General features: G+C 43.5%; 1 protein-coding gene across 3 annotated transcripts in view; it reads left to right on the plus strand.

Moving 5' to 3' along the window:
* TBC1D1 (TBC1 domain family member 1) overlaps positions 1 to 23,948 on the plus strand; it is a 208,410-nt gene that overhangs the window by 60,420 nt on the left and 124,042 nt on the right. Inside the window, exon 1 of one of the 3 annotated variants that reach the window (XM_054582039.1) lies at positions 9,815 to 9,972. The exons of the other annotated variants lie outside the window; for them this stretch is intronic. Within the exon in view, the coding sequence (XP_054438014.1) occupies positions 9,943 to 9,972 (30 nt within the window). The 5' untranslated portion in view covers positions 9,815 to 9,942. Of the gene's footprint in view, positions 1 to 9,814; positions 9,973 to 23,948 lie in introns of those variants that run through there. 3 annotated transcript variants of the gene reach the window in all.

The raw sequence follows: 23,948 nt of genomic DNA on the forward strand, positions 1-23,948 counted from the left end.
TAAGCAATGACTCCAGAGAGACCTTTTATCTTCAAGTTTTTAGAGAGGCATTACCTTGGAACATGGCACCTGGGTCTTAGCTTCTGGAAAGCGTGCTTGTTCTGTGCACCTGAAAACTGTGTTGAGCTAACCAGGTACACTCCTCTTGGTGAAATGCAAGTGTACACAGTGTGGTGAACTTTGTAGGAATCTCAAGCTACAGCAAGGAAATAGATAGGAATTGCTTTGTGCAACTGTGCAGAGGTGAACAGCTCCCTGCCAGGCACAAGTGACCAACAAGGAAGAATCACCACTCTGTTTGTGCAGACACTTGCTGTGTGGTTCTGACTGAAAATACCGACACGCACCAATGTAGGCTTTGAAAAGGGCGAGGACATTGACAGAGAGTTTCAATTGTGTTTAAAGCCTGACAATATTTTAAAGAGCAGCTTGAGGTTCATGGCAAAATTGAGGAGAAGGCACAGGTTGCCCATGTCCCCTGCCCTCTTACATAACTAGCCTCTCCCATCATCCAAATCCCTCACCAAGAGTGATCATTTGTTACAATTGATGAAATTACACTGACCCATCATTATCTCCCAAAGCACATAGTTTACATTACAGTTCCCTCTTGGTGCCATACGTTGTGTAAATTTGGACGAATGTATAGTTACATGTGTCCATCATTATAGTATCATATAGAGTGTTTTCACCACCCTAGAAATCCCCTATGCTCTGCCTATTCCTCCTTTCCCCAACCCCACCCTTGGCCACAATGGATCTTTTACTAACTCTGTCTAGTTTTGCCTTTTCCAGAATGTCAGATAATTGGAATCACATAGCATGTGGCCTTTTCAGATGTGGCCTTTTCAGATTGGCTTCTTTCACTTAGTAATATGCAATTAAGTTTTCTATATGCCTTTTCATGGTTTGATCACTCACTTCTTTTTAGCAATGAATAATATTCCATTGGCTATACCACTGTTTATTTATCCATTCACCTATTAAATGACATCTAGGATGCTGCCAATTTTTGACAACTATGAATAAAGTTGCTATAAACAGCCACGTGCAGGATTTTGTGGGGACATACATTTTCACTTTCTTTGGGTAAATATCGAGGAGTGAGAGTGCTGGGTTGAAACTTGCTCATGTTAAGGAACTAAATGAAAGTGAACAAATAGAAATTGTTTTCGAAGTGGGAAACAATTCTTATCAAAAGTAAACTAAACTATCTTTTAATAAAAAAGGAAATTATGATTTATTATAGGAGGAAAAGGAAGTTTGGTCTGACTTTTATTCACTGATAGGTTTGTTCAGAAGATAGGAATTGATATTTTTGAGTCTAATTTTTAAGGAGAAACATACCTTTCAGTTTAGAAAAAAAAGTTATTTTTTTGGTGAAATTTGCTATGACAAGTGCTGCTTTTTCTGTTTCCATTATAAATTATAATTAAAATGTCTGAGTTTCAAGTTGAGCATCTATATTTAGTTATAACACAGGGTGAGGATGTCAAAATCTTTGGCTCTAAATTTTCACTGTTTTCTTTTATGAGCTCATTGCCGCTGGGTTTTTCCATGAATTTGAAACATGTGTGTGCAGTGCTTTGGAAAGAAGATTATTTGCTTAAATTTTATAGGATGAGCTAAAAATAGAAAAACACTTGTTTCTATTTTTGGAATGTCTTTCCAGCTAAAAAGTGAACATGATCACTGTATATATTAAGCAAAAATATTGAGATGGGAACAGGTATTTAAATGGCAAAATATGTTAATTTTGCTGATTTAGAAATGTCACAAGCATTTTAATGAAGAGACAAATTTGTGTCAAAAAGTAAATTTCTGTTTTAACAAGACTGCTGAGTGCAGAGAGAAAAAAGGCACCCTGAAACTGGTGTGAACTTTTATCATTAGGAGGTTTGTTACTGCCTGGTCCCCTCTGGAGCTACAAGGTCACCGGCTCTCCTTTTTACACTGCGGAGTCTTAGGAGTTCCAGTTGGGTTGCAGCCAGTGTTTAATTTTGCAAGGCTTTTTGATAAATATAATGAAGTGAAGGTGGCTGGAGCTCCTAAAAATGTTGTTATTGAACTGCTTGCTGTTATTTTGGCTTATAAGAAACTACAACGGGACACACAATTGTGGGGGCTGAAAAAATTAATACTTTCCCTCCCACCTTCTAAGTTGTTCAAGGCTGGGGTATCATATTAACAGAGAGATTAACAGGAAGGGATCAGAGTTTTAATACATGTGTGTAGGGAATTCACACAGGCGTGAAAGTTCCATGAATATTCCAGAGACGGGGGCAACAGAGGGTATATATGACATTTTGGACAAAGGAGGAAATAGGGGGATGAGGTATTAGATTTCAGAAGTGAGAATGGAAGATCGCAGGTAGCTGAAGAAGAGCAGAACATACAGGGCAGGGAAATCCTTGCTAGGCACCTCGGAAACGATGGTCCACAGGGGTATCTAGCTAACAGGCCCTGCCTGAAGCCCTGCTAGTTACCATATTTCATTCCAATCAGGCTGAGGGGGCATCTTAAAACCTCCTTCCCGAGCAGGTTTCTCTGTCCGAATCTCTTGGGCAGGAAAGCGGGGGAGGGTCAATGATTCTTTCTGAGTCTTTTGTTTCTTAATAAAAAGCTTAAAAATCAATGTCCCACAAAGGCAACTTCAGGGTGGCAAAATTTTGGTTCCCTTTACAATCCAAATATAAAATTAGAGACCTTAATTTAAACGTTGACACAGTTCTCTTAAAGTGCAATGTTCTTTAGCTATCACTTGAACTTACCTATTGTCTACCTCCACATAAGCCTTCACCAAATTTATCCTTTCCCTTTCCCCATATATTTTCTTTCACTCATTCACCAATTTATTGAGCACGTTTGCTCTGAAGCCAGTCTTCAAAGTACTCAGTCTCGTCACTCAGAGACCGTTTTTGAAGTTCGCATGATTTAAAATGTGCGTCCATGTGTGTGCTTGAGAAAATGGGAGAGATGTGGGCAGGAAGGGTGGGACGGGATTGTGGGGAACAGAGGAAGGGGAACAGTGAGTGAGTGGGGGGTGAGAGTGAGCAGAATCAGTTGCTTGGGGAGGAGTTTCTGAACTGGCTGAAAGTGTGCAGGGGCTAGTATGCTCGTGAACTCCGAGTCTCTGCCCAGCTAGAGTGATAGGGATTCACCAGAGAACCTTGGAGGAATCACCGTGTGGCATATTAAGTAATAAATGGAGGACAGTCATGCTTCTAGACACAGCAACTCATGAAAAGGGAGAGGCAATACTGAGAGACACCCAGGGGGCCCACTGAGCCCGGAATTAGTTTCGGCTAACACGCAATGTCCTCTTTGATCACAGCTTTTTGTCCTGTTTATAAACCCAACCAAGATCTTGAGACCTTCAGCCCATCGCTTCTGTAGTATTTCTACATCAATAATATATCATACTGCACTGGTCAGTGTTCTCCAGAGAAGCAGAAAAAAAATGTATATTTGTGTGTGAGAGAGAGAGGAGAGAGAGAGAGAGAAGGAGAAGATTTTTTATTATAGGAATCGGCTCCTGTGGTGCGGAGGTGGAGCAGTCCCAGGGTCTGCCATCCCATCTGAAGGATGGGGAACTCGGGAAGCTGAAGGTGCAACTCGGCACAAGTCCGAAGACCTGGGGATTGGAAAGCCCACGGTGTAAGTCCTGGTCTGAGTCCTCAGGAGTGCTAGCGTTGAGGGCAGGAGAAGATGGATGTCTCAGCTCACGCGGAGGGCAAATCTGTCCTTCTGCCTTTTTGTTCTATTCAGGTCAAAGACTGGATGAAGCCCACCCACCCTTGGTGAGGGCGATGTTTACTGATTCAAACGCTAACCTCTATCCAGTGGCCCTGTCACAGATACAACCTGAAATAATGTTTACCAGCAATCTGAGCATGCCTAACCCGAGTCCATTGATTGACACATAAAATTAACTACCACACATACCCATTGTTTACCAACAGCAATCACTGCTACTACTACTGTTACCACTGCAGCTAACATTTGCTGAGCACCTACTGTATGCAAGGATTTAGGCTAAGTGTTTTATATGCATCTCATTGAATCCTGAGACTCACCCTTTGAAGCATGGGTACCATTATTGTAAAGTCTCAGGAAATTAGTTAACCTAAAGTCATTCAACTATCATCATACAGAGGGATTTTAAAAATTAAGATATAATTCACACACCATGAAATTTGGATTTTTAGTATATTCACACCACCACTATCTAATTCCAAAATAATTTCATCCCCCACCAAAAGAAACTCATTAGCATTCACTTCTAATTTATCCCTCCCCACCAGTCCCTGGAAACTATGAATCTACTTCTTGTCTCTGTGGGTTGCTTATCCAGGATATTTCTTATAAATGGAATCATACAACATATAATCTTTTGGGTCTGGCTTCTTTTGCTTAGCAAAATGTTTTTTCAAAGTCCATTTATGTCTTAGCATGCAATACTTTTTATGACCAAGTAATATTCCATTGTGTGGGTACACTACATTTTATTTATTCATTCTTCAATTGACAAACATTTAGGTTGTCTCCACTTTTTAGCCATTATGAATAACACTACCACAAACAGTCACGTACAAGTTTTTTCATGGATATATGTTTGCACTGCATACAGAGGGATTTTTTCCATCATTTTTCTGGACTTGATAGCATTCTCAGCAAATATCTTTTCTGGAAGCAGACTTTTATACTGGAGAGAGATGACGGTGTACCGCCCTCCACGCCTTTGTCCAGCTCGGTCCTTCTTCCTGGAAAGCCTGCTCCCACGTCAGTCACCACCTGTGAAGTCCTGAGGTCTCCAGCCAGGAAGCTGGTTCTTTCTCTGCAGCCTGATCTTCCCTTGTTTCTCTGGGAACTACATGGATTTCCCTGCTAGATCCTCCTGCGAGATCTTCCCTGCTAGATCCTTCCGCTACCCTTTCTGCTTGCTCCTTGAGGTCAAGCTTCAGGTCTGATCACTTTTTCTGTATCTTGTAAGGACAGCTGTTGCCTTTACACGATAGGTGCTAATGAGTATTTGTGAATTGAATAAACTCCTGATCAGCTGCTGTGATATTGTGACTTATAATAAGAAATATCTATTTGGTCATAGTCCCCCTTCCTGGCACAGAGTTCCTAAAACTCTTGGATTTCCCCTGTAGAGACTGAGAAAGGTGTCTTTTGTTATGTTAATGAGGTGACTTTTGGTTAAACCCCTAAGTCAGCAAGGGTTGGAGGTTGGTTGCCAGGGGAACCAACCAAGTGATTAAAGGGCTGAAGTTTTCAGTCTTGCTCCCTAACCTCTGGGGAGGGGGGAGAGGCTGGAGATCGAGTGCAAACACCTGTAGTCAATGAGCTTACCAATTATGTTTATATAATGGAACCTCCATAAAAACTCAAATGATGGGGTTCAGGTAGCTTCCAGGCTGGTGAACACCCTATTTCACCTGCACACTACCCCACTGTAACCGTATTACGTGCAGCGAGAGCGCTGCTCCCAGAGGGCATGGAAGCTCTGTGCTCTTTGCCCATCCTTTGCCCTCCTTGTTCACCTCTTCCATCTACCTGTTTGTGCGTTATAGCCTTCTGTAAAAAACCATTAAACTCATAAGTAAAATGTTCCTCTGATTTCTGTTAGCCATTCTATAAATTAATTGAACTCAAGAAGGGGGTTGTGAGAACCTGTGATCTATAGCTAGGTGGTCAGAAGCACAGGTGACAGTCTGGACTTTGATTGGCATCTGAAGTGGGGGAAGAGGGCAGTGTTGTAGGACTGAGCCCTTAACCTGTGGGATCGGACAATATCCCCAGGTGGATAGTGTCAGGATTGAGTTGAATTGTAGGACTCCTAGGCTGATGTCTAAGTAGTGCTTGGTGGTATGAAAAAAAAACACAACAACACTGTAATTGGTGTCAAATGTAGTTGCCAGGTGGGTTTGATTCATTTGAAGTTGAGTTTCCTTGTTGTTGGTATTGCAATGGCTTTTTAAAACCAGGTCTTGTAGGGAAGTGGGGGGAATGAGTTGGTAGGGTGAGATCATGCTCTTGCATCTTCCCTGCATTTGAGTGGGAGAGCAGCCTGCCTGAAAATCCCTCCCAGCTCTCAGAAGGTTTTGCTGTCCTTGCCTCTTCCTCCTCCTCAAAGGAGGAAATGGGCAGAAGAGTAGGGCAGGAGAGGCAGGGTTTGTTCTGGGGGTGGGGTTAGGGTCAGGCTTAGTAAGGGAGCAATCCTTCCAGTTCTTGCCCGTCTCCCCCTTTTCAAGTCCTTCCTTAATATCTAAGATGATGAGAGATTATATCATACTTTTAAAGTTACTTAGAAAGACAGCAGTCTTGAATTTTCTGTAGGTCCTATTTGTTTCAATCTCTCCAGTCCCATCTGAATAGCAAACAGCCTTTCGCTCTGTGTAGAGCAACCATCTTTTTTTTTTTTTTTTTTTTTTTTAAATAAGGGATCTGGAGTGGTTGTCAATCCAGCTGACAAACAATCATCTTAGGTGAAACACACACACACACACACACACACACACACACACACACATACACACATACACACCCACACCCCCCCTCCACATACTCACTCACTCACTCCTGCAAGCTTAAGTAAGCCTAGACATCACACCAATATTAACCTCTCTGAATTCATTTGGCTGACACATTTTACTTGGCTGGGTGGGGTTTTAATCATTGAGCATGCCTTCTCCAAGATGACACAGTTCATTCATTCCTTATTGTCTCACACATGGCCCTCTTCACACATTTATAAGACCTGCCTGCCCTCTGAGGTCTCTGAGAATTCTGCCCTGCCCAAGCCGCCAAGCCAGCAGCCTTCCCTCCCCACCTGCTCCTCTCGGCACCACAGGTAACTCGGATAGACAACCAGGCCTCGGAATCAGCAACATCTTTGAGCAGGGACTAGTCTGTCTGTAGAGGTTCTCAATTCCGGCTGAAAGAGAATTACAGGGAGCTGTTAAAAATCATTGATGCCTGGTCTACATTCAGTTCTTCCCTGGGGCAATATACAGTCCCAGGGAATGATACATTTTCAGATGGGACGGAATGTGGTGTTTTAAGGAAACTTGTTTAATTCGAGTGTGGGATCAGTTAGGTTGGTGTTAACAGTTTCCTTTTAATGGTATTTTAGATTGTAACAATTTCTTTGTGCAATGTGGCTGACAAGCTACATGTTGGCAGTGAATTAAAATAAGATCTTTCATGTATATTTCTTAAAATATTTAGCATCAGAGCTCCACACCTTAATATCTATCAAGTCTAATCTGTGGGAAAGTCATTGGGTTCCCATGAAATGAGTGATTCTGTCCAGTCCTGGACCAGGGAGACCCGGAGCAGAGGGAGACTTCTGTGAGTCCAAAAGATATGTAAGCTTTAGGCAAGTTCAGACCAAGATCTGCAAGAGCCTCCACTGTGATGTGTATATATGGAGACTTGGATTCAGGTTTAAACAAATGAAATTTTGATGTCCCTAATTTGCTTGCACACTATCCCATTATAACTGTATTACATTCAGAATTTGGTCCGACTTCATTTTTTTGGGGGGGGGGTAAGAAGTACAATTTTTATTTTCTTAAATTTACTGTTATTTATTTATTTATTGTTTGCCATTCTACCTCCTGCCTGAGTGGCAGAAAATTGATCTCAATCAGTTAGAGGTAGTGCAGTTTTCTTTCGTCAATTTTGGGCTCCTCTCATTCTCTCCTCAGGGTCGCCTCTAAGTTGTGGGCAGTCTCAGAGAGCTCCGTCTGGGGGCTGGAGTGACGGAGTATGAAGATGTTTGCCATCCGTCTACCTTGCCCTGACTGGTGCTCAGCTCTCCAGCCACCCCATCGAAATTATGTTGTTGCCTAGGAACTCTCAAAATTTCTCTCTAGTTCACACCATTCCAAGGACACAGGACAATTTTAACTGCTTTCTTAGGGGACTGTTTGTCAGTGCTTTATGTTTCTTCTTATTATTAGACTGATATCAACGAATCTCATATATTCGTGCATTTTCAAACTTTTCATGTGCACACTAGTTACCTGGAATCGTGGTGAAATGAAGGCTCTGACTCAGTAGGCCTGGATTAGGGCAGGGCCTGCATTCTAACACATTGTCAAGTGATACTGAGGCCGCTGGTCCGTGGACCACACTTTGAGGAGCAGGACTAGAAAGTCAGAAGGGCTCTGACTTTAATGGAGCTCTCAGCCTGCATCTCTTCCACTGGCTTGGGGAAGTGATGTGGTGAAAGATTTGGTTAAATGGCTACAAATGCACTCCCCTTTTCTACCTTTTAATTTCTTTAGGGAACACCACTGCTTAAAAGAATAAAAGAAAACCACTTCCCTAAAATGCTTCTAAGGCGCGTTTCAATTACCCAGGCATGCTCTTTTAGAATGTTATCACTCGTGATTTCAGCCATGCCTTTTACCACTTATCTTATTCCCATGCACCCTACTGGGAAGCAGAAAAAAAAAAAAAAAAAAAAAGAGATGAAGTCCCCTACCTCCCCCATGATCCTTCTCTCCGTACTCAAGCCTTGGGTGTGGACTGGAGTTATTTCTAGACTCGGCTCACTTGTGCGGGGGTTGCAAGCTGCTGTTCTGTGAGCAGCTCTATGGAGAGGACCACCATGGTGCAGCAAGAAACTGTGGCTCTAAGACCAACAGCCTGCAAGGAAGGAATCCTGAGAACTATTGAAGGGGATCCTTCAGTCCCAGTCCAGTCTTGAGATGGCTGCAGCCCCAGCCAACAGCAATCTCAAGAGAGACCTTGGGCCAGAGACATTTAGCTAAGACGTTTCTGGATTTCTCATCTACAGAAAACTGTTGATTTAAACTCCTCAGATTTGAGGTCATCTGATCACCGACAGCAAGAGATAACTAATATACCCACCTAACTCAGATGCCAGGTATTTGGGGAACATCATTAAAATGTCCGACTAACCTATCATGAAGATAATGTACAATTATTATAACGGAAGGAAAGAGGAGCAACGTTTCTGGGCTAGGCTGGCTATTCGGAACTCATTGAGTGGCTCAGCACGACACACCCCTTCACACATCTGCTACTAGACCTTTGGCCTTTTTAATTTTTATTTTGTTCAACGTGAAACTCTCGGGTGTCTGAGCAGGAAACTCAGCTTAACCTTTGAAACTGTAAACTGACTACACTTGTCTTACTATCTTGCCTTGGAAGAGAACTGGTGAAATCAACGTTTCTCATGTCGCTAAACACTCCGTCGCTAGAAGCTGGGGCTGGCAGGAGCTGAAGGTTCTTTTCCTCCGCCCCTTTTCTAGTCTCAACAGCGAGTGGTCTGACTCGGAGAAAACCACCTTCGATTACATAAAGGTTTTTAGGGGCCAGGGAAACACTAGCCCTTTTGTTACCAGCAGTGTCCAGAGTTTAGTGATGGGGGTAACCCTTAGACAGTTGGGCGGGCTTTTGCGTTCTCTGCCACTCTGGGGCTTCGATCGAACCTCAGGAAACAGGAATTCCTAGTTTCCCGAAAGTTGTGCGAAAAGGACCCCAGAGGCCCAGAAAGCCGCGTCCCCAGTCTAGCCTCCAGGGTTCGGACTCCTCCCCTCGGAGCTGCGCCGCGCGGGGCAGCGGTAGCAGGGCGATCCCGGCGCCTCCCAACTTCCCGCCGCGCGCCCGGCGTGGGGGGGGCGGGGTGCCCGGGGCGGGGGTGGGGGCGGGGCCGCCCGCGCTCCCCCCTCCTCCGCGCTGTCCCCACCCACTTCCCTTTCAGAGTCGGGCAGTCCGGCGGACGCGACCTCTCCGGGCACTGACGCGCGGGGAGGAGCCCGCCGCCGCCGCCGCCGCCGCCGGGGGAGTAGCCATGCCCGCGCCCCGCCGCGCCCGGAGCCCGCTCCCGGCTGCCTGCCGCACGAGGGGCCGGCGGCGGGAGTGAGCGGGAGCGGCGGGCGAGGCGCCGCCGCTCGGCCCGCGATGTCACCATTGTTCAGCTGGGTGGCCAAGGTAGGCGGCGTCGGGCGGGCGCCCGTTACCGCCGCGGACGGCCCTGGGAGCCAGTGTCCCGGCGGGCGCGGTGCTGGGAGCATTTGTAACGGACGGGGGTCCGGAGCGCGGGGGGCGCCGGCGGTGGGGGGGGTCGGACTGAGCCCTGGCCGCCCGCGGCGGGGGGCGCCCCGCAGCCCCAGGACTGCGGCGGGAGAGCGGCTGGGGCGCCCCAGTCGGTGCCCCGGTGGTTCCCATTCATTCGTAGCCATCCCCTTGGAAGCAAACGGGCGGGTGGTGTCGAGCCCATCTCACAGGTGGGGAGAGTGAGGCTGACGCGGGGATCCTGGGGTTCGCGCCTGGCGATCAGCTTCTCTGGCCCCGCAGTCCCCCACGTGCCGTGGACTCAGCGCCTGGTGTTTTATCGGCCGGACCTGTGTGTCATCCTCTGTGATCCTCGTTTGTAACTGGTTGTCTGGGATAGTCCCTGGAGGGTCTCTTTTCTGTTTTTTTAACTCCTTGGCTTCAAAGGCAGGTTTTGAAGCCTGAGTTTTCAATGTCAGTTCTTTGCTCTCGATTTCCTTAAAGTTTTATTTTCAGAACATTGGTGCCTTTAGAATAGCTGAGCGTGACAACTCCAGGCCAATGTCACGGTTGCAAAAAGGAAGGGATCGGAGTAGATTTCCAGAGTTTCCCCTAGCATGAGAACGCAGTGACAGAATCGTACCCCATCCCCTGGGTGTTTCCGTGTTTTTTGAACGATGCGTCCCTCACAGCCTCTAGGGCCAGCGGGGCAATAGGGAATCTTTCTCGCTCCCTACGGATCCCTCCCTTTGCTCGCACCTTAGCAGCCCTCGCTCCTGGGGTATGGCATGGTGAGTAATAAGCTCACATTGAGAGACCCCGTTAGCCATTCCATGACCCTTTATGGATACCAATTAGGGAGGTGGTGGTTATGGCTCTAGTTATGATGCAACGCTTTTAGAGTGTTATTTTAAAGTACATTTTTATGAATACCTGTTTATGAGACATCTAAGGCTTTGCCTGTCATTTAAGTGGTGATAAAATGGAGACACAGAGATCAAATAAAAGTAGTTGTTAGACCGGTGCCATGTCCGATTCTGTCACTGAATCCTTACTAGAATCTTCACTTCCTGAAACACAGCTGGTGGTAAAATGAAATGACCAAAAAGTTTCAAGTCATAATTTTTTGCTGAAGAAAAACAGGTAATACCCAGATTTTCTGGTCTGAAGTGTTAGCTAATTGGCTTTTATAAATAATGCTAAATTTTAAATATGGTGTTATGTAGTTTGAAAAGTAATTCAGGATGTGTACTCAGGTTATATTTTACTTACCCATTCTAGGTTGAGAATTTGACTGTAATAAGGCCAAAAGGAGGGAAAAAACCCAAATAGAAACTTATGTTTTTTAATTTCAAGATCAATAAGTAAATCTAAAGACAAACATACAAAACCCCTGCTTATTGGCAGTCCTGTTTTATAGTTTTATTTACTTTTCCAAAATGTATTTAATAAAATGCTTTTCACATGGATGTGACATGGACTTTCGGCCTACGGAGACGGCAGTGTACACACCAGATCAAAGCCTCATTTAAGAAAAGAAAAAAGGACTTGCACATGGATAGTCAGTCAACTGGCAATACTTTTGAAAAGTATATGTAAGTGAACTGTATGTTAATAATTTGATCTAAATTTTGAGTCATGTTATTCTAAAATTACTTAAACTGCAGAACAGTAACAACAAACTGAAATGTTTTTCGAGCAAATTTATCAATTGTCAGCATAATTTTAAAAAGTGTTGTTATTTCTTCCAGGTGGTGTGTTATTATGAATTGCATCCTGAAATTGATTTTCATAGACAATGTGTTGTTCTATGAGAGCTTTTAGAATGTGAAAGTTCGTTTCTTGGGGTTATAGATTATAAGTGACTTTCTATGAAACATACTCGTTTTTCAGTTGAGACAAGTCATTAGCACACTTTGCATTATAGAGTAGGGAGTGCTTTAAAAGCAGAAGCAAGAGACACAGATAATGCACACAATGTGCATAATCCCAAAGTGCATTTATATTTGACTTTAGAATGACCCTTCACGAACATGCAAATCCATATGAGCACACACCTCAAACAAACATCTACTTTTCTTTTCAATTTTGACCTTTGCAAACTGCAGCTCAACAGCTGGTAGGGAAGGAGAAAAACAGAGTGGGTGTAGCTTGAGGCAGATGTATACCTGAACACGAATTTGTTTTTCTTGGGTGATGCATTAATATTGTATGACTATTTACAGTGAGCATTTTCATGGTAAAAGAGGAAAGCCAAAACAGGGGAAAATTTTATTTCAAAGAGATTAGTTGTTAAAAATAAAAATAAAAAATAATATGGAGCTTTTTTTTTTTTTTTTTGTCGGGGGGTGGAGGGGAGTTTGTATTGGGCAGGACCTGGAACGTTAAAACAGGTGTGCGTTGTATCACAAGTGGGACTAGGCTATGTAGAGGTGTGTGATTTCTTGATTAGTCTTTCATTGAAAACACTTGAGTTTTTATGGAGACTATAAATAATAACAAACCTCTCAAGCTTTGTGATTTTCATGTTAAACCCAGAGACGTCCCCAACAACCTGGCAGTTCTGAGTATTTCTACGCCTCCATATATCAGTTGGTAAAGACTAACTGCAGCAGAACCACCAGGCAAGTTTCTGAATTTACTTGGATTTGTACCTGCTTGTAAATTAGCATCTCAGGTTAGTGGATTATAAATATGTGTTCATTTATTAGGCAAAATGGAAAGTGAGACCTAAATATAGTCAAATTTACTGTGTTCTCAAATCCCAGTGCCCTTGTAGTAAGTTATTTTCCAGGGCTCATGTATTTATTCGGTAGGTGTTTGTTGGGTATCTTCTGTGTACCAGGCACTGTCCATGCCCTGGAGGAGTTAGTTTACTTTGCCAAATAGATTTGTCCTTTAAAAAGTGCACACTGAAGCTTTGTAAGCCAAATGCTTAAGAACGCATTAGGGGAGGAACGAATCTTTTGTAAAACAAGTAATTGATTACTAATTGATATTTTATGTAATACCAGGTATCTCATGTTTTGGCTTTGCATAAAACGTAGGTTTACAGCCATTATTCCTTTACTGAGTTATTCAATAAAATATTTTTGATGCAGGTATTTTTTTGAGCACCTACTATGTACCAGGCACTGTTTGAGGAACTAGAGATTAAGCAGTGAACAAGGCATACCAGGTTCATGTTTTTATGGAGCTCGAATTCTAGGCAGGTGAGACAGCTAATATACAGGAGAAGTAGCTGTCTTTATGAGCAAGGTAATTTCAGGTGGTGGTGAGTGCTAGGAAGAGAAGTAAACAAGGTGGTTTGGTAGAGTGACTGGAGCCTGGAGTGGTGAGGAGGTGACATTTCATCAGAGTGGTAAGAGGGCACTAGACAGGGTACAGGCAGGGGGAAAAGAAGGGACCAGGGCCTGGAGGCTGGACCAGGTGCGCCTGTTGAAGCAGCAGGAAGGAGGCGGGTGTGATGGGTTGGGGGTGCGGGTAGACCCTGAGTTGGGAAGGGTTATCCGGGCCAAGATATTTAAGACTCTGTAGAAACAGTAAGGGTTTGGGTTTGCTTTGAAGGGCAGTGGAAGCCATTAGCAGGTGTGAAAGAGCGGAGTGACGTCAGCTCATGTACACTGTGAGGGGAAACCGAGGGGCCACTCAGGTTTGGGTAGGAGGTGAGAGTGGTAGCTTGGATTTGCGTAGTAAGGGAGGCGCACCAGCGGATACGTAATTGTTCTTTATCTTCTGAAATGATGTTACCCAGTGGCTTTGCCGTCTTGTTTATCTGAGGTTGGTGCAAATGACCGGGTAACTAATTGCTGCTGCTGTGCTGAGTATAAGTGCAGCGTGTCCTTTGTTCAGCTGCTTCTAACCATGGCTTTCAGGCGCAGCTGTGCCCGGGCCCCGGGCTTATTTATTTACCTTTGAGATTTTGTGCAGACTGGATCAGTCCACCTTGAGTGCCTTAGATCGGTTGAACTTGCCTTTCTGTTTACACAGGACACAGCAGCCTCCCTGTAAGGTGTGAGTCTGACTAGCTTGAGTTCAGACAGCAGTTCCTCCATTGTCTTGCTTAAAGTCAGCCTGATGGTGTAGGCGTGTCCTAACCTAATGTGATGGGTTATTTAAAATATATATATTAAAATTTTTTTTCTCCTATAGACTTATATGACTTTTAATTAGTGGATATTTGAGTTTCATAAAGAGGGAAAACTTGTTGTCACAGTCAAACCATCCCTTGAATTTGAAAAATTTGCTGACTCTGCTACGCAAAGCTCATGTAGCCCTGAACGAGATTTCGGCAGAGAACCTGTGTCGGTATCTTTGTCTGGCGGTGGCAGTCGCTTCTCTGGGCTTTGGGAGCTCTAGTTGCCCAAAGTGACAATAATTTGGGCCCAGGCAGGTTTTACCAAGGGAGAATGGAGAAAAGCAGGGATAGAAACCCCACCTCGTCTCGAGCCCAGAGCAGATCTCCTGAGGAGAAGAGAGCAAACGAGAGTTTGTTTTCCACGTTCCCTAAACTGATCTTAGCCTGCATGTGCCTCTACCCTGATCTGCAGTTACCTAAACCATTCTCACCTTTCACCCCTTCCCTGAAACATCTCTGACATTCATTCATTCATTCATTCGATAAATTGTACAAAACGGTAGAAAATAACCCCAGGGCATTTTCTTTGTCCTGTGGGAGCTCTTCTGCGGGGGGACATTAGACCACTAGCCAGCTGGGTTGTGGCGTGGGACAAAAGGGGGTGGCTCCGCCCCTTCCTGAAGGTGGCTAAAGAAGAGTCAGCAGAGGGCAGGCAGTTGGAATGATATCTGCACAGAAAGGCCTGGAAGCACGTTGGAGAATGTGCTCTGGGGAGTTGCAGAGGGTGAGACTGGCCAGGTGAGCAGGGGCTGGGAAGCACGTGGCCACAGATCCATTCAGAGGAGCTGGCATTTTATCCTCGGGCAACGGGGACCCCTTTAGGGACCACAGCCTATTTTTGCCCACATTCTCGTGGTCACAGAGTCCATTCTGTGTGAGGCCTTGAGTTACAGTTATTTGAATATTTTAACTCCTCTCCTAGCCTGCACACTCCATGAAAGTAGGGGTGATATTGTGTTATATGCCAGTGCATACAAATCACTTGGTGATCTTGCTCAAATGTAATTCTGCTTTAGAAGGTCTGGGATGGAACGCAAGATCCTGCATTTGCAACAAGCACCCTGGTGATGCTGATGCTGCTGGTCTGGGGACCACACTTCAAGCAATAAAGTTCTCAATGTAGTGTTTTTCAGTTACACCCACCTTTAGACATAGGAATTGCTCATATTTTTATGGAACAAATACCATGATTTCAGGTCAGTTCCTTGTATGTTCTGGAAGGATAGCAGTAGAAATTAATGAAATAAAAGTTTAAAAACTTAAAATCACAATAACCTTGAAATTGGGTGTCTGGGGAACAGGAGTAGAAGGAAGAATTCACACTGCATAATCTTGCACCCTTTTTTCTTTTTTCTTTTTTAGAGACAGCGGAAGGTTCGGAGATTTCCCATAGATCCTCAGTTCCCACACATGCCTAGCCTCCCCCATCATCAATATCCCCAGCTAGTGTGGTACATTTGTTCCAGCTGGTAAACCTACACTGACATAGTATCATCCCCCAAAGTCTTTAGTTTATACTAATTATGGTTCATTCTTAGTGTTTTATATTCTGTGTATTTGGACAACTGTATAATGATCTTTATAGTATTGCCTTTTCCAGAATGTCATATAGTTGGAATCATAAAGTATATACCCTCTTCAGATTGGCTACTTTCACTGAGTGATGTACAGTTAAGTCTCTTCTGTGTCTTTCCATGGCTTGATTGCTCACTTTTTAGTGCTGAATAATATTCCTTTGTCAGGAGTGACCAAGTTTATCTATTCATCCATAGAAGCGCATCTTAGTTACTCTCAAGTTTTGACAATTATGAATAAAGCTGTTATAAACATCTGTGTGCAGATTTTTGTGTGAACATAAATTTTTACCTCCTTTGGGTAAGTATCAAGGAGCCCAGTTCCTGGATCATATAGAAGACTATTTTAATTTTGCAGGAAGCTGCCAAACTGTCTTCCAAAGTGGCTGTAACATTTTGCTTTCCCCAGCGATGAGTGAGAGTTCCCATGGTTCCTCATCCTCACCAGCATTCAGTCTTGTCAGGATTCCAGACTCTGGCCATTCCAATAGGCATGTAATGCTGTCTCGTTGTTTTAATTTGCAGTTCCCTAGTGATACATGGTGTGAAGCACCCCCCTTTTTTGATTGCTAAGTTATAGCAAGTAAAACAATAAATTAGTCCTTTATTCATTGTATTTGTGAATCTAAACTTAAGTATCCTTAATTTTTCCATTATTTTTAATATTTCTGATTTTACTATTGGAAGAGTGATGAACCAACAGTCTATTGCACTATTAGATTTATAAGAGACATAAGAGAAGAGTTTTTTTTAGTGTTTATGTACTTTGTTACTTTTTCTGCAAATTATTTTTATATCTGTCATGTGCTATAATGGGATTAAAGTTATAGGCTTTGTTCACTTACTTTGGTTGAGCTTTGCTAAGTTAACTTTGCCGAGCCTGTTTTCTCATCCATAAAGTCAACTTAGGATATTCACTATTTTTCTGTTTTTTTTTTAAAGATCCTATTTTAAAAATGAATAATGTCAAAATGTGCTTAGGAAATTGTGAAGAACATGGTGGAGTTTGCGGTCTAAGGCAGTGGCTGTCATGTATGTGTGGCACTGGCACTGGGGCTCCAGAGAAGAGCAGGAGGTGGGCCCAGCCTCCAGCAGCTTGTAGTCCAGCAGGGAGGGGGCGCCCATGAAGACCACTTAATGTGAGAACACAGAGGTGTGTGCAGGGACTGACTCAGCGGTGGCTTGCGGGCAGACCTTTGAAGGAGGTAAGGTCTGAGCTGTCTTTGAAAGAAAGATGACTGAGTTGATGTGATAGGTTATATGGATTGTGAAAAAGGATAGGAAATACTAGTGGTAGTTTTCTAGCATGTTTTGCAATTATTCAGGGTTGCTTTCCAACTCTGCCTTGTTTTTGAGACCGTTGATTTTTAGCCTCGGGAGAGGTGTAGCAGGTTAAATAAATAACCCAGATAGAGGGAGATTCAGAGTTAAGAAGGGCCCTTTTCTTTCATTCTAGCACAGCATAGGGCGCATGTGCTCTTATCAGTGATTGGGGCTGGCCTGGTCCCAATCTTTCTGGTGTAACCAGACTGCAATCTTGAGTGTAATTCTACTGGATCTTTTCTACAAGAGGAAACTGAGACCCAGAGCAATGAAGTAATTCTTTTGGAACAACGTCACACAGCTGGTTTGTGGCAGAACTTAAACCCAAGTTCTTGGACCCCTGGGTTTGGCATATCTTGTTAATGTTGCCCTGCTCATTTGTTTGTGCTTAGTCTCTTAATACATTGCGTACCGCATAGAAATCTCTAAGACATACGCCAGGGTCGAATGACCAAAATACAATGTAACTGCAATGCTTTATGGGTTCGTGCAATTACATAGTTTTTTTGTAGATTGACCTGCACCGTTTCCACCAATGAGATCGCTTCATTCGATGTGGACAAGACACTGTGTTGACATCTAAAGTCCATAACAGATGGCGCGTGAAAAACGAGAAAACTCGTGAGCGGTCCTTAACAGATGGCACGTGAAACACAAGAAAACCCATGAGCGGTACGCAATGTGTTAAGTATTTTACTAAAATCAAAAGTATGTGCATCTGTCAAGCACTCTCTTGCGTTTCAGAATGCTTGATTTAATCACCTGAGTGTATACCTGTGCACTTTAGAGTGGGTCAAGGTACCTGCAAAGAAGAGGGTGAAGAAAGGAAGCCTGACGATGAGCATCTGTTGGGGGGATGTGTGGAGGTCCTCTGTCATGTGAAGGTGTCATAAACGCCCAAGAGCCTCGGAGGCCTAACTAGCTGTGTCACCTGTGTGCAGGAAGAAACCAGGACCAGAGTATATGAAGAGAGTGGAAGTTGCCCAAGTCCAGGGTGGCTCCCTAGTCGTGGGCTGCAGTGTCCTGCGGACTTCACTTAGTGCTCCCGTCCCCAGGGCGGCATGCTGCAGGAGGTGGTGCAGGTGTGTGTAATGTATGTCTCTTTTCTAATATGGGAGAGCATGTTTGCTCAGAAAAACATCACCTGCAACGAGGACTTAACAGGAGGAAAATTATATTAGCATTAATACAACCATGGAAAGGAAGATATAATTGCGTCTTTGAGCACTTAATATGTCCCAGCCATTATGTTGGAAGTGGTCAACTTCCAACTAATTGTGGAAGCGATGGTACTATTCCTGCCTCCTGTATTTTTTGGAGAAGTAGTATGTGGAAACTGAAGTTCAGAGGCTAGGGGCAGTTGTAATAGAAAGAGGTCAGTTTTGAAAATACCATAAGCCTGAGTTTTCTATTTTTTGTTGATCTGAGTTGTAGGCTTTAGAGAGTGTCCATTTAGTATCAGATATTCTTTGCAAAGTATCATGAAACCATGTTTTGTAATTATTCAGTTTCTGTGGAAAATTTTCCTGATGTTAAGAGTCTACCCTGAATAGGCTCTCCAGAGTATCCTGCCACAGTGGATGTTTTCTCCATTCGGTGGCAGAGTACCAGCCAGGAAGTCACAGGCATGGGCTGGAGGCCCAGCTTTGCCCTGAACTTGCTATTTGACCTTGGCCAGAAGCCACGGGAACGATGCCCATGGCCCTGCTGTCCATCAGGGGGACCCTGTTTGGGTGTCACACGAGGTGATATGCGTGAGCGTGAACTGTGGGGCACTCTTTAGGAAGAGCTTATCTAGTCATCGTTGGGGGTGGGGGTGTAGCCATTTATTTCCAGTAAATTTCTTGACTTACACTCAAGTCATACCTCCCCGGGCCTCCGGCCTTGAACTGTAAAATGAGGACATTGTGTTGAATGATTGCTGATTCTTTTCAGTTTGGAATCTAGGTCTATGTTACTGCAGGCCAGGCCAATCATCTTAGAGTGTCCACCTCTGATAAGGAAGAGTGGGCTTCAGAAGCCGTCGGTCTGGGACAGATCTCCTGTCTACCTGTTACCAGTGGAGATGTGACCTCCAACAAGTCACTTCTCTCTAAGCATGAATGTGTTCATCTCCAAAGTGGGTATCATAGCCATCCTCCAGGCAGGGGAGGATTTGTCCAGTAACATACTTTGAACAGTGTCTGGCTCAGAGTAAGCACTTAATAAGGGGGGGTCATCACTACAATTGCCACCACCACCACCATCATCATCATCAGAGAACTTAGGGGTGAAGACCTTTACAGTTGCTTAGTTCTGTGCTTTTTTTTTTTTTTTTAAGATTTTTTTAAAAAAATGGAACCCTCCAGAGGTATGGTCACTTTCCCAAAATCACAGCTAAGATTAGATGTTCTGACTCTTAGTCCAGAGCTCTTTGCATCACTCGATACTTACTATGATATTTAGAATTTTTCTCTTGTTTTATCACATTCTGCATGAATTAAACATAAGTCCCAATTCAAGAGGACAGAGCAAGAGCAAACTGCTTCTGTCAGGCCTCAAGTAACTTAGATCAGATAAGGGGAAAATGGGGCGGAGAGAATTCCACGGGCCTCTGCCACCAGCAGCCTGTGTGACCTTGCCCAAGGCTACACTGCCTCGATTTCCCCTTCCCTAAAAAGAGAGCAGCTGCTCAGCCGTTTCTGATGTCCTCGTTCTCTCTCAGAATACTGTGAAGGATTTCTTCACTTCTACGGCTGTTATAGTCCAGGAAGTAGTGTGCCAACCAAAGATGTAGATACTCTAATTTTGGAAAACTTTAAAAATAGGAAGGAAGTTTATTTGTTTAGCAGAATGCATAATTGTAGGCCCGCTGAAGGCAGAGAATGGTATTTTGCGGAAGTTCTTTTCACAGGGTGGACCCGAAGGAAATCAGTCATTAGGTGAAAATACACTGTGAGGTCTTTGAGACAATATTTGCTTGGAGACATTTGCACAGGTCTATTGTGATAGTTTCTATTGTGTCAGGCTTTTTGTTTTTCTCATACATTACATTTCCAAAGTTAAAATATTAGAGATCTAATTGTAAAATTTGACTTCAGAAGCACAAAGCAAAAGCCCCCTGTGCACCGATTTTTAATAAGTGAATTGTATAATGGGTATAAAATAGTGCTTATACGTTTACTATAGTCACAACCTTCTTATGGTTCCAGAAATCTCCATGTTATTGAGTTTCTAGGTGAGTGGAAGGGATTCTCTTTCCATATTTGAAAATATTAGGTTGAAAAAGTCTGTTACTTTTTTCCATTTAATGGCTCTAGTAGTGCTTAGTTGGCTTTAACTTCATTTGAAACAATTTTGTTAGACTGCATTGTGACAGCTGTCATATCAGCATGTATTTTTTAAAAACTTATCAAAATTGGTGAATTTTTATGCAGTCATTTTAACATTGAAGATGGAAGAAGGTATACAGCATTTTCATAATTATAATAATAAAGTGTATTATGCTTTATTGTTTCAAGAAAGGGAAAAATGCAACTGAAACTCAAAAACAATTTGTGCAGTGTATGGAGAAGGTGCTGTGACTGATTGAACGTGTCAAAAGTGGTTTGCGAAGTTCCTTGGTACTATTGACATTTTGGCCAAATAATTCTTTGCTGTGGGGCCGTCTTATGCATTGGAAGGTGTAGAGCAGTACCCCCGGCCTCCACCCACTGGAAGCCAGTAGCGGGAGACAGCCGACATACTCAAAATATCCAAATCAATAAAGTTATTGGTGAAATGAAAAATTTATTTTATGGAAAAGACTAAATGGACTTTTTGGCCAACCCAGTGCATGAGCAAAGGCATGAAGGTGGAAATTCAAATGAGCAGAAGCCCAGATTTTGTTTGAGTGGAGTTAAATGACCCAGCCCCACGCCCCAATTGGTGAGTGGGAAACTCACAGGGAAGAGAAGATTAGGGACGGTTCTGGAGGCTGGGCTAGGTGGTGTTTTGGTAGAGATGAGAAAGAAGCCTTAGGTTTGTGCGTGGGCTCGGAGCTGCGTTTCTGGAAGACGAGGCTGTCGGTGGAGAGTGGGATGGCTGGTAGAGAGCCTGGGAGGGGCCAGAGGAAGGGCTGCAGTCAGGGATCTTCTTGCCTGCGGCCTGGCTGGATTAGGGCAGGCCTGGACCAGCACCTGAGGTTCGCGACTCACTGGGAGAGAGCTGGGGGAAGGCGGAGTAAGGAGGGAGAAGAGTAGAAGCCACCATCCAGGTTTTGAAGTGAGTTACCTGGAAGACATTTGGGAGACAAGGAGGAAGGAGAGAGGCCTGTTATAGGGCAAAGAGAATGAGCTTGATTTGGATGTTTTAAGGTCAAGGTGCCTGAAGTCTAGATGATGCTTAAAGAGGTGATTGAGAATTTGAGCCAAGTTTAGGAAAGAATTCAGAGCTAAACGTGTACTATAGATTAAGAAATTATTGGACAGAGACTAGACTTTGGATGGTGAGCCCACAATGCAATGTGCAGATGATGTATTGTAGAATTGTATACTTGAAACCCATATCATTAGTGACCAATGTAACCCCAATAAATTCAATTAAAAAAGAGAAAAGAGTTAAAAAGAAAGAAGAAAAAAGAAATCTCTTTTGGCCTTGGGGGTAGTGGCTGAAATCCCTGGAGAGAGACAGAGAAAGCAGAACACCATAAAGGATCTTCTCTAAGATGTGTGTGAATCGAGTGCATTTTACTGAATACATCCTGAAGGAGGTAACTACAGTATTCACATTGCCTTACCCCATTCCCCACCCCTTAGGCCTTCTCTTTATTTTGTTTTTTCCTCTTATCCTTGTAAATCAAGATGAAGCCACACTTTTGAAAACAGCAGGATTCAGAGGCTACAGGTCCCACTTGGTCAGTGGAATTCTTGTTCCTTGACTGCAGAATTAATCGAGAGTAGACCAGAGTTGAGTTTCAGGGAGTCCCTGAGCTTCTGGACACACAGGAGCCATTCCCATGGCCTGGGAAAACAACGAAGCTTTGGATGCACTCCCAGTAGCAGATTTGAGGTGGCACAGCCAGTCTTTAAATCTTGTCAGCATCCTTTTCAGTGCTTGTTCTCTAGGAATGTTCCTGATTTAAAATACCCGGTCTTGTATGAAGCTCTCTGACCCCCAGGAGAGGAGCCGGAGGGGCAGGGAGAGGCAGAGCTGTGAGGGTTAACTGCGCTAGTTCTCAGTGTCTGTCTTCATGTAAAGCCTTAGACTGGGGGAACTGAAAGCCTGACTTTGAGCAGTTGTGGACATACACCGTCCATCCAGCTCTCAAAGCTTCTCCTCAAGGATGTGCTCAGTATTCCTTAAGAAGTCCGTACCATTTTACGTAGCTCTGATTGAAAGAATGATTTTTATCCTCTAAGCGGAAATCTCTCTTACTTTGTGTCTTACCTTCTTTCCTTCCCATTTATGAGCGAGTGTGCTCATGCCTTTTCCCTGTGACAGATTTGCTAAATCAGTGACATGTGTCCTGTCTTCCCTTCCCAAGCTGGAAACCCAGAGCTCCTGTCCCCAGCCTCCTTGCATGGAATTGCCACAGACACCTTGGGACTCACATTACTACTGCCTTTAAAGTCTCCTATAACCAGAAATGCAACTCCCTACGTGGCTTGATTTGCACGAAGGACTGGTCAGGCTCTGACTCCTCTCTTAAGGGTGGCACTTCTCCTAATGCTGTAGGCTTTTCATTCCTTTTCTTTCTTTTAGTATCCAGGTCATTTTGCTGGCTTATCCTAGACTTACAGTCAACAAAATCCTCAAATCATTTTCACATGAACTTCTGGCAAGCCGTGCCTATCCCGTGGGTCCTTACCCGGCAGAGGTTTTTTTCCTTTCTGCAACTTACATATAATACTTTACATCTATCCCTGTGTTCCTGATGGTGGGAATTTTTTGGTTTGTTTTTTCATTCTCTTAGCTAATCTTTTTTTTAATGGTAGTGATATGCAGAGTACTGTAGTTCAGTTAATAATATCGTGATCACTATGTATGGTACCAGGTGGGCATTAGAAGTGTCAGTGGGTGGGGGTCATCACTTTGTAAAGTATATGATTGTCTAACCACTGTGCTTGTATAGCTGAAACTAATACAAAATGATATTGAGTGGACCCTGGCCAGGTGGCTCAGTTGGTTAGAGCGTTGTCCTGATGTGCCAAGTTTGCGGGTTTGATCTCAGGTCAGGGCACATATCAGAAGCAACCAATAAATGCATAAATCGATGAAACAACAAACCAGTGTCTCTCTCTCTCTTCTTCTCTCTCTCCCCCTTCCTCTCTCTCTTTCAAATCAATCAATAAAAAGTAAAAATAAAAAATATTGAATGTAAACTAATTGAAAATAAAAAAAAATAAAATAAAAAAAGAATGCTGTAGTTCATTCCCTTCAGTGTGACATAGAATAAGTGGCCTTGGAGAAGGCGGACGGGGAGAGGTGCTTGGATAATGTCAGAGATTGTTTCCTACACCTGGGTGCATAGGCAGGTCGGGGAGGAAGAGAAATGTTAGCTGAGGGCTAGGCACTGGTTATGCATTCAGACTTGGACAACTTCATTCTGTGTGCAATTTTACACTTTCATTTTTATCTTGTATATTGCTTTGATTCCCTGCATCTCTGAAATCAGGGAGAAAATATTTGCCACTTAATTCTGCTTTTGAGGTATCATGCACTAGGATACAACAAGTTTTAGAAACACTTACCAAAGTTATCTAACATAACTTCTGAAGAGTAGCAAATACTATTGTTACTGTTGTACTTGGTATTATATAAAGTATAAAATATGGTAAGTGGAAGATATGTTAGACCAATTCTAACCAATGTCCTGTACTCGCCAAAGTTCTGATTTGGTGGTTGATCAAGATTAAAGA

Source organism: Pteronotus mesoamericanus, unplaced genomic scaffold, assembly GCF_021234165.1.
Source record: "Pteronotus mesoamericanus isolate MK-2021 breed Mesoamerican mustached bat unplaced genomic scaffold, CSHL_Meso_final contig_68, whole genome shotgun sequence".
In the NCBI taxonomy this organism is placed as follows: domain Eukaryota; kingdom Metazoa; phylum Chordata; class Mammalia; order Chiroptera; family Mormoopidae; genus Pteronotus; species Pteronotus mesoamericanus.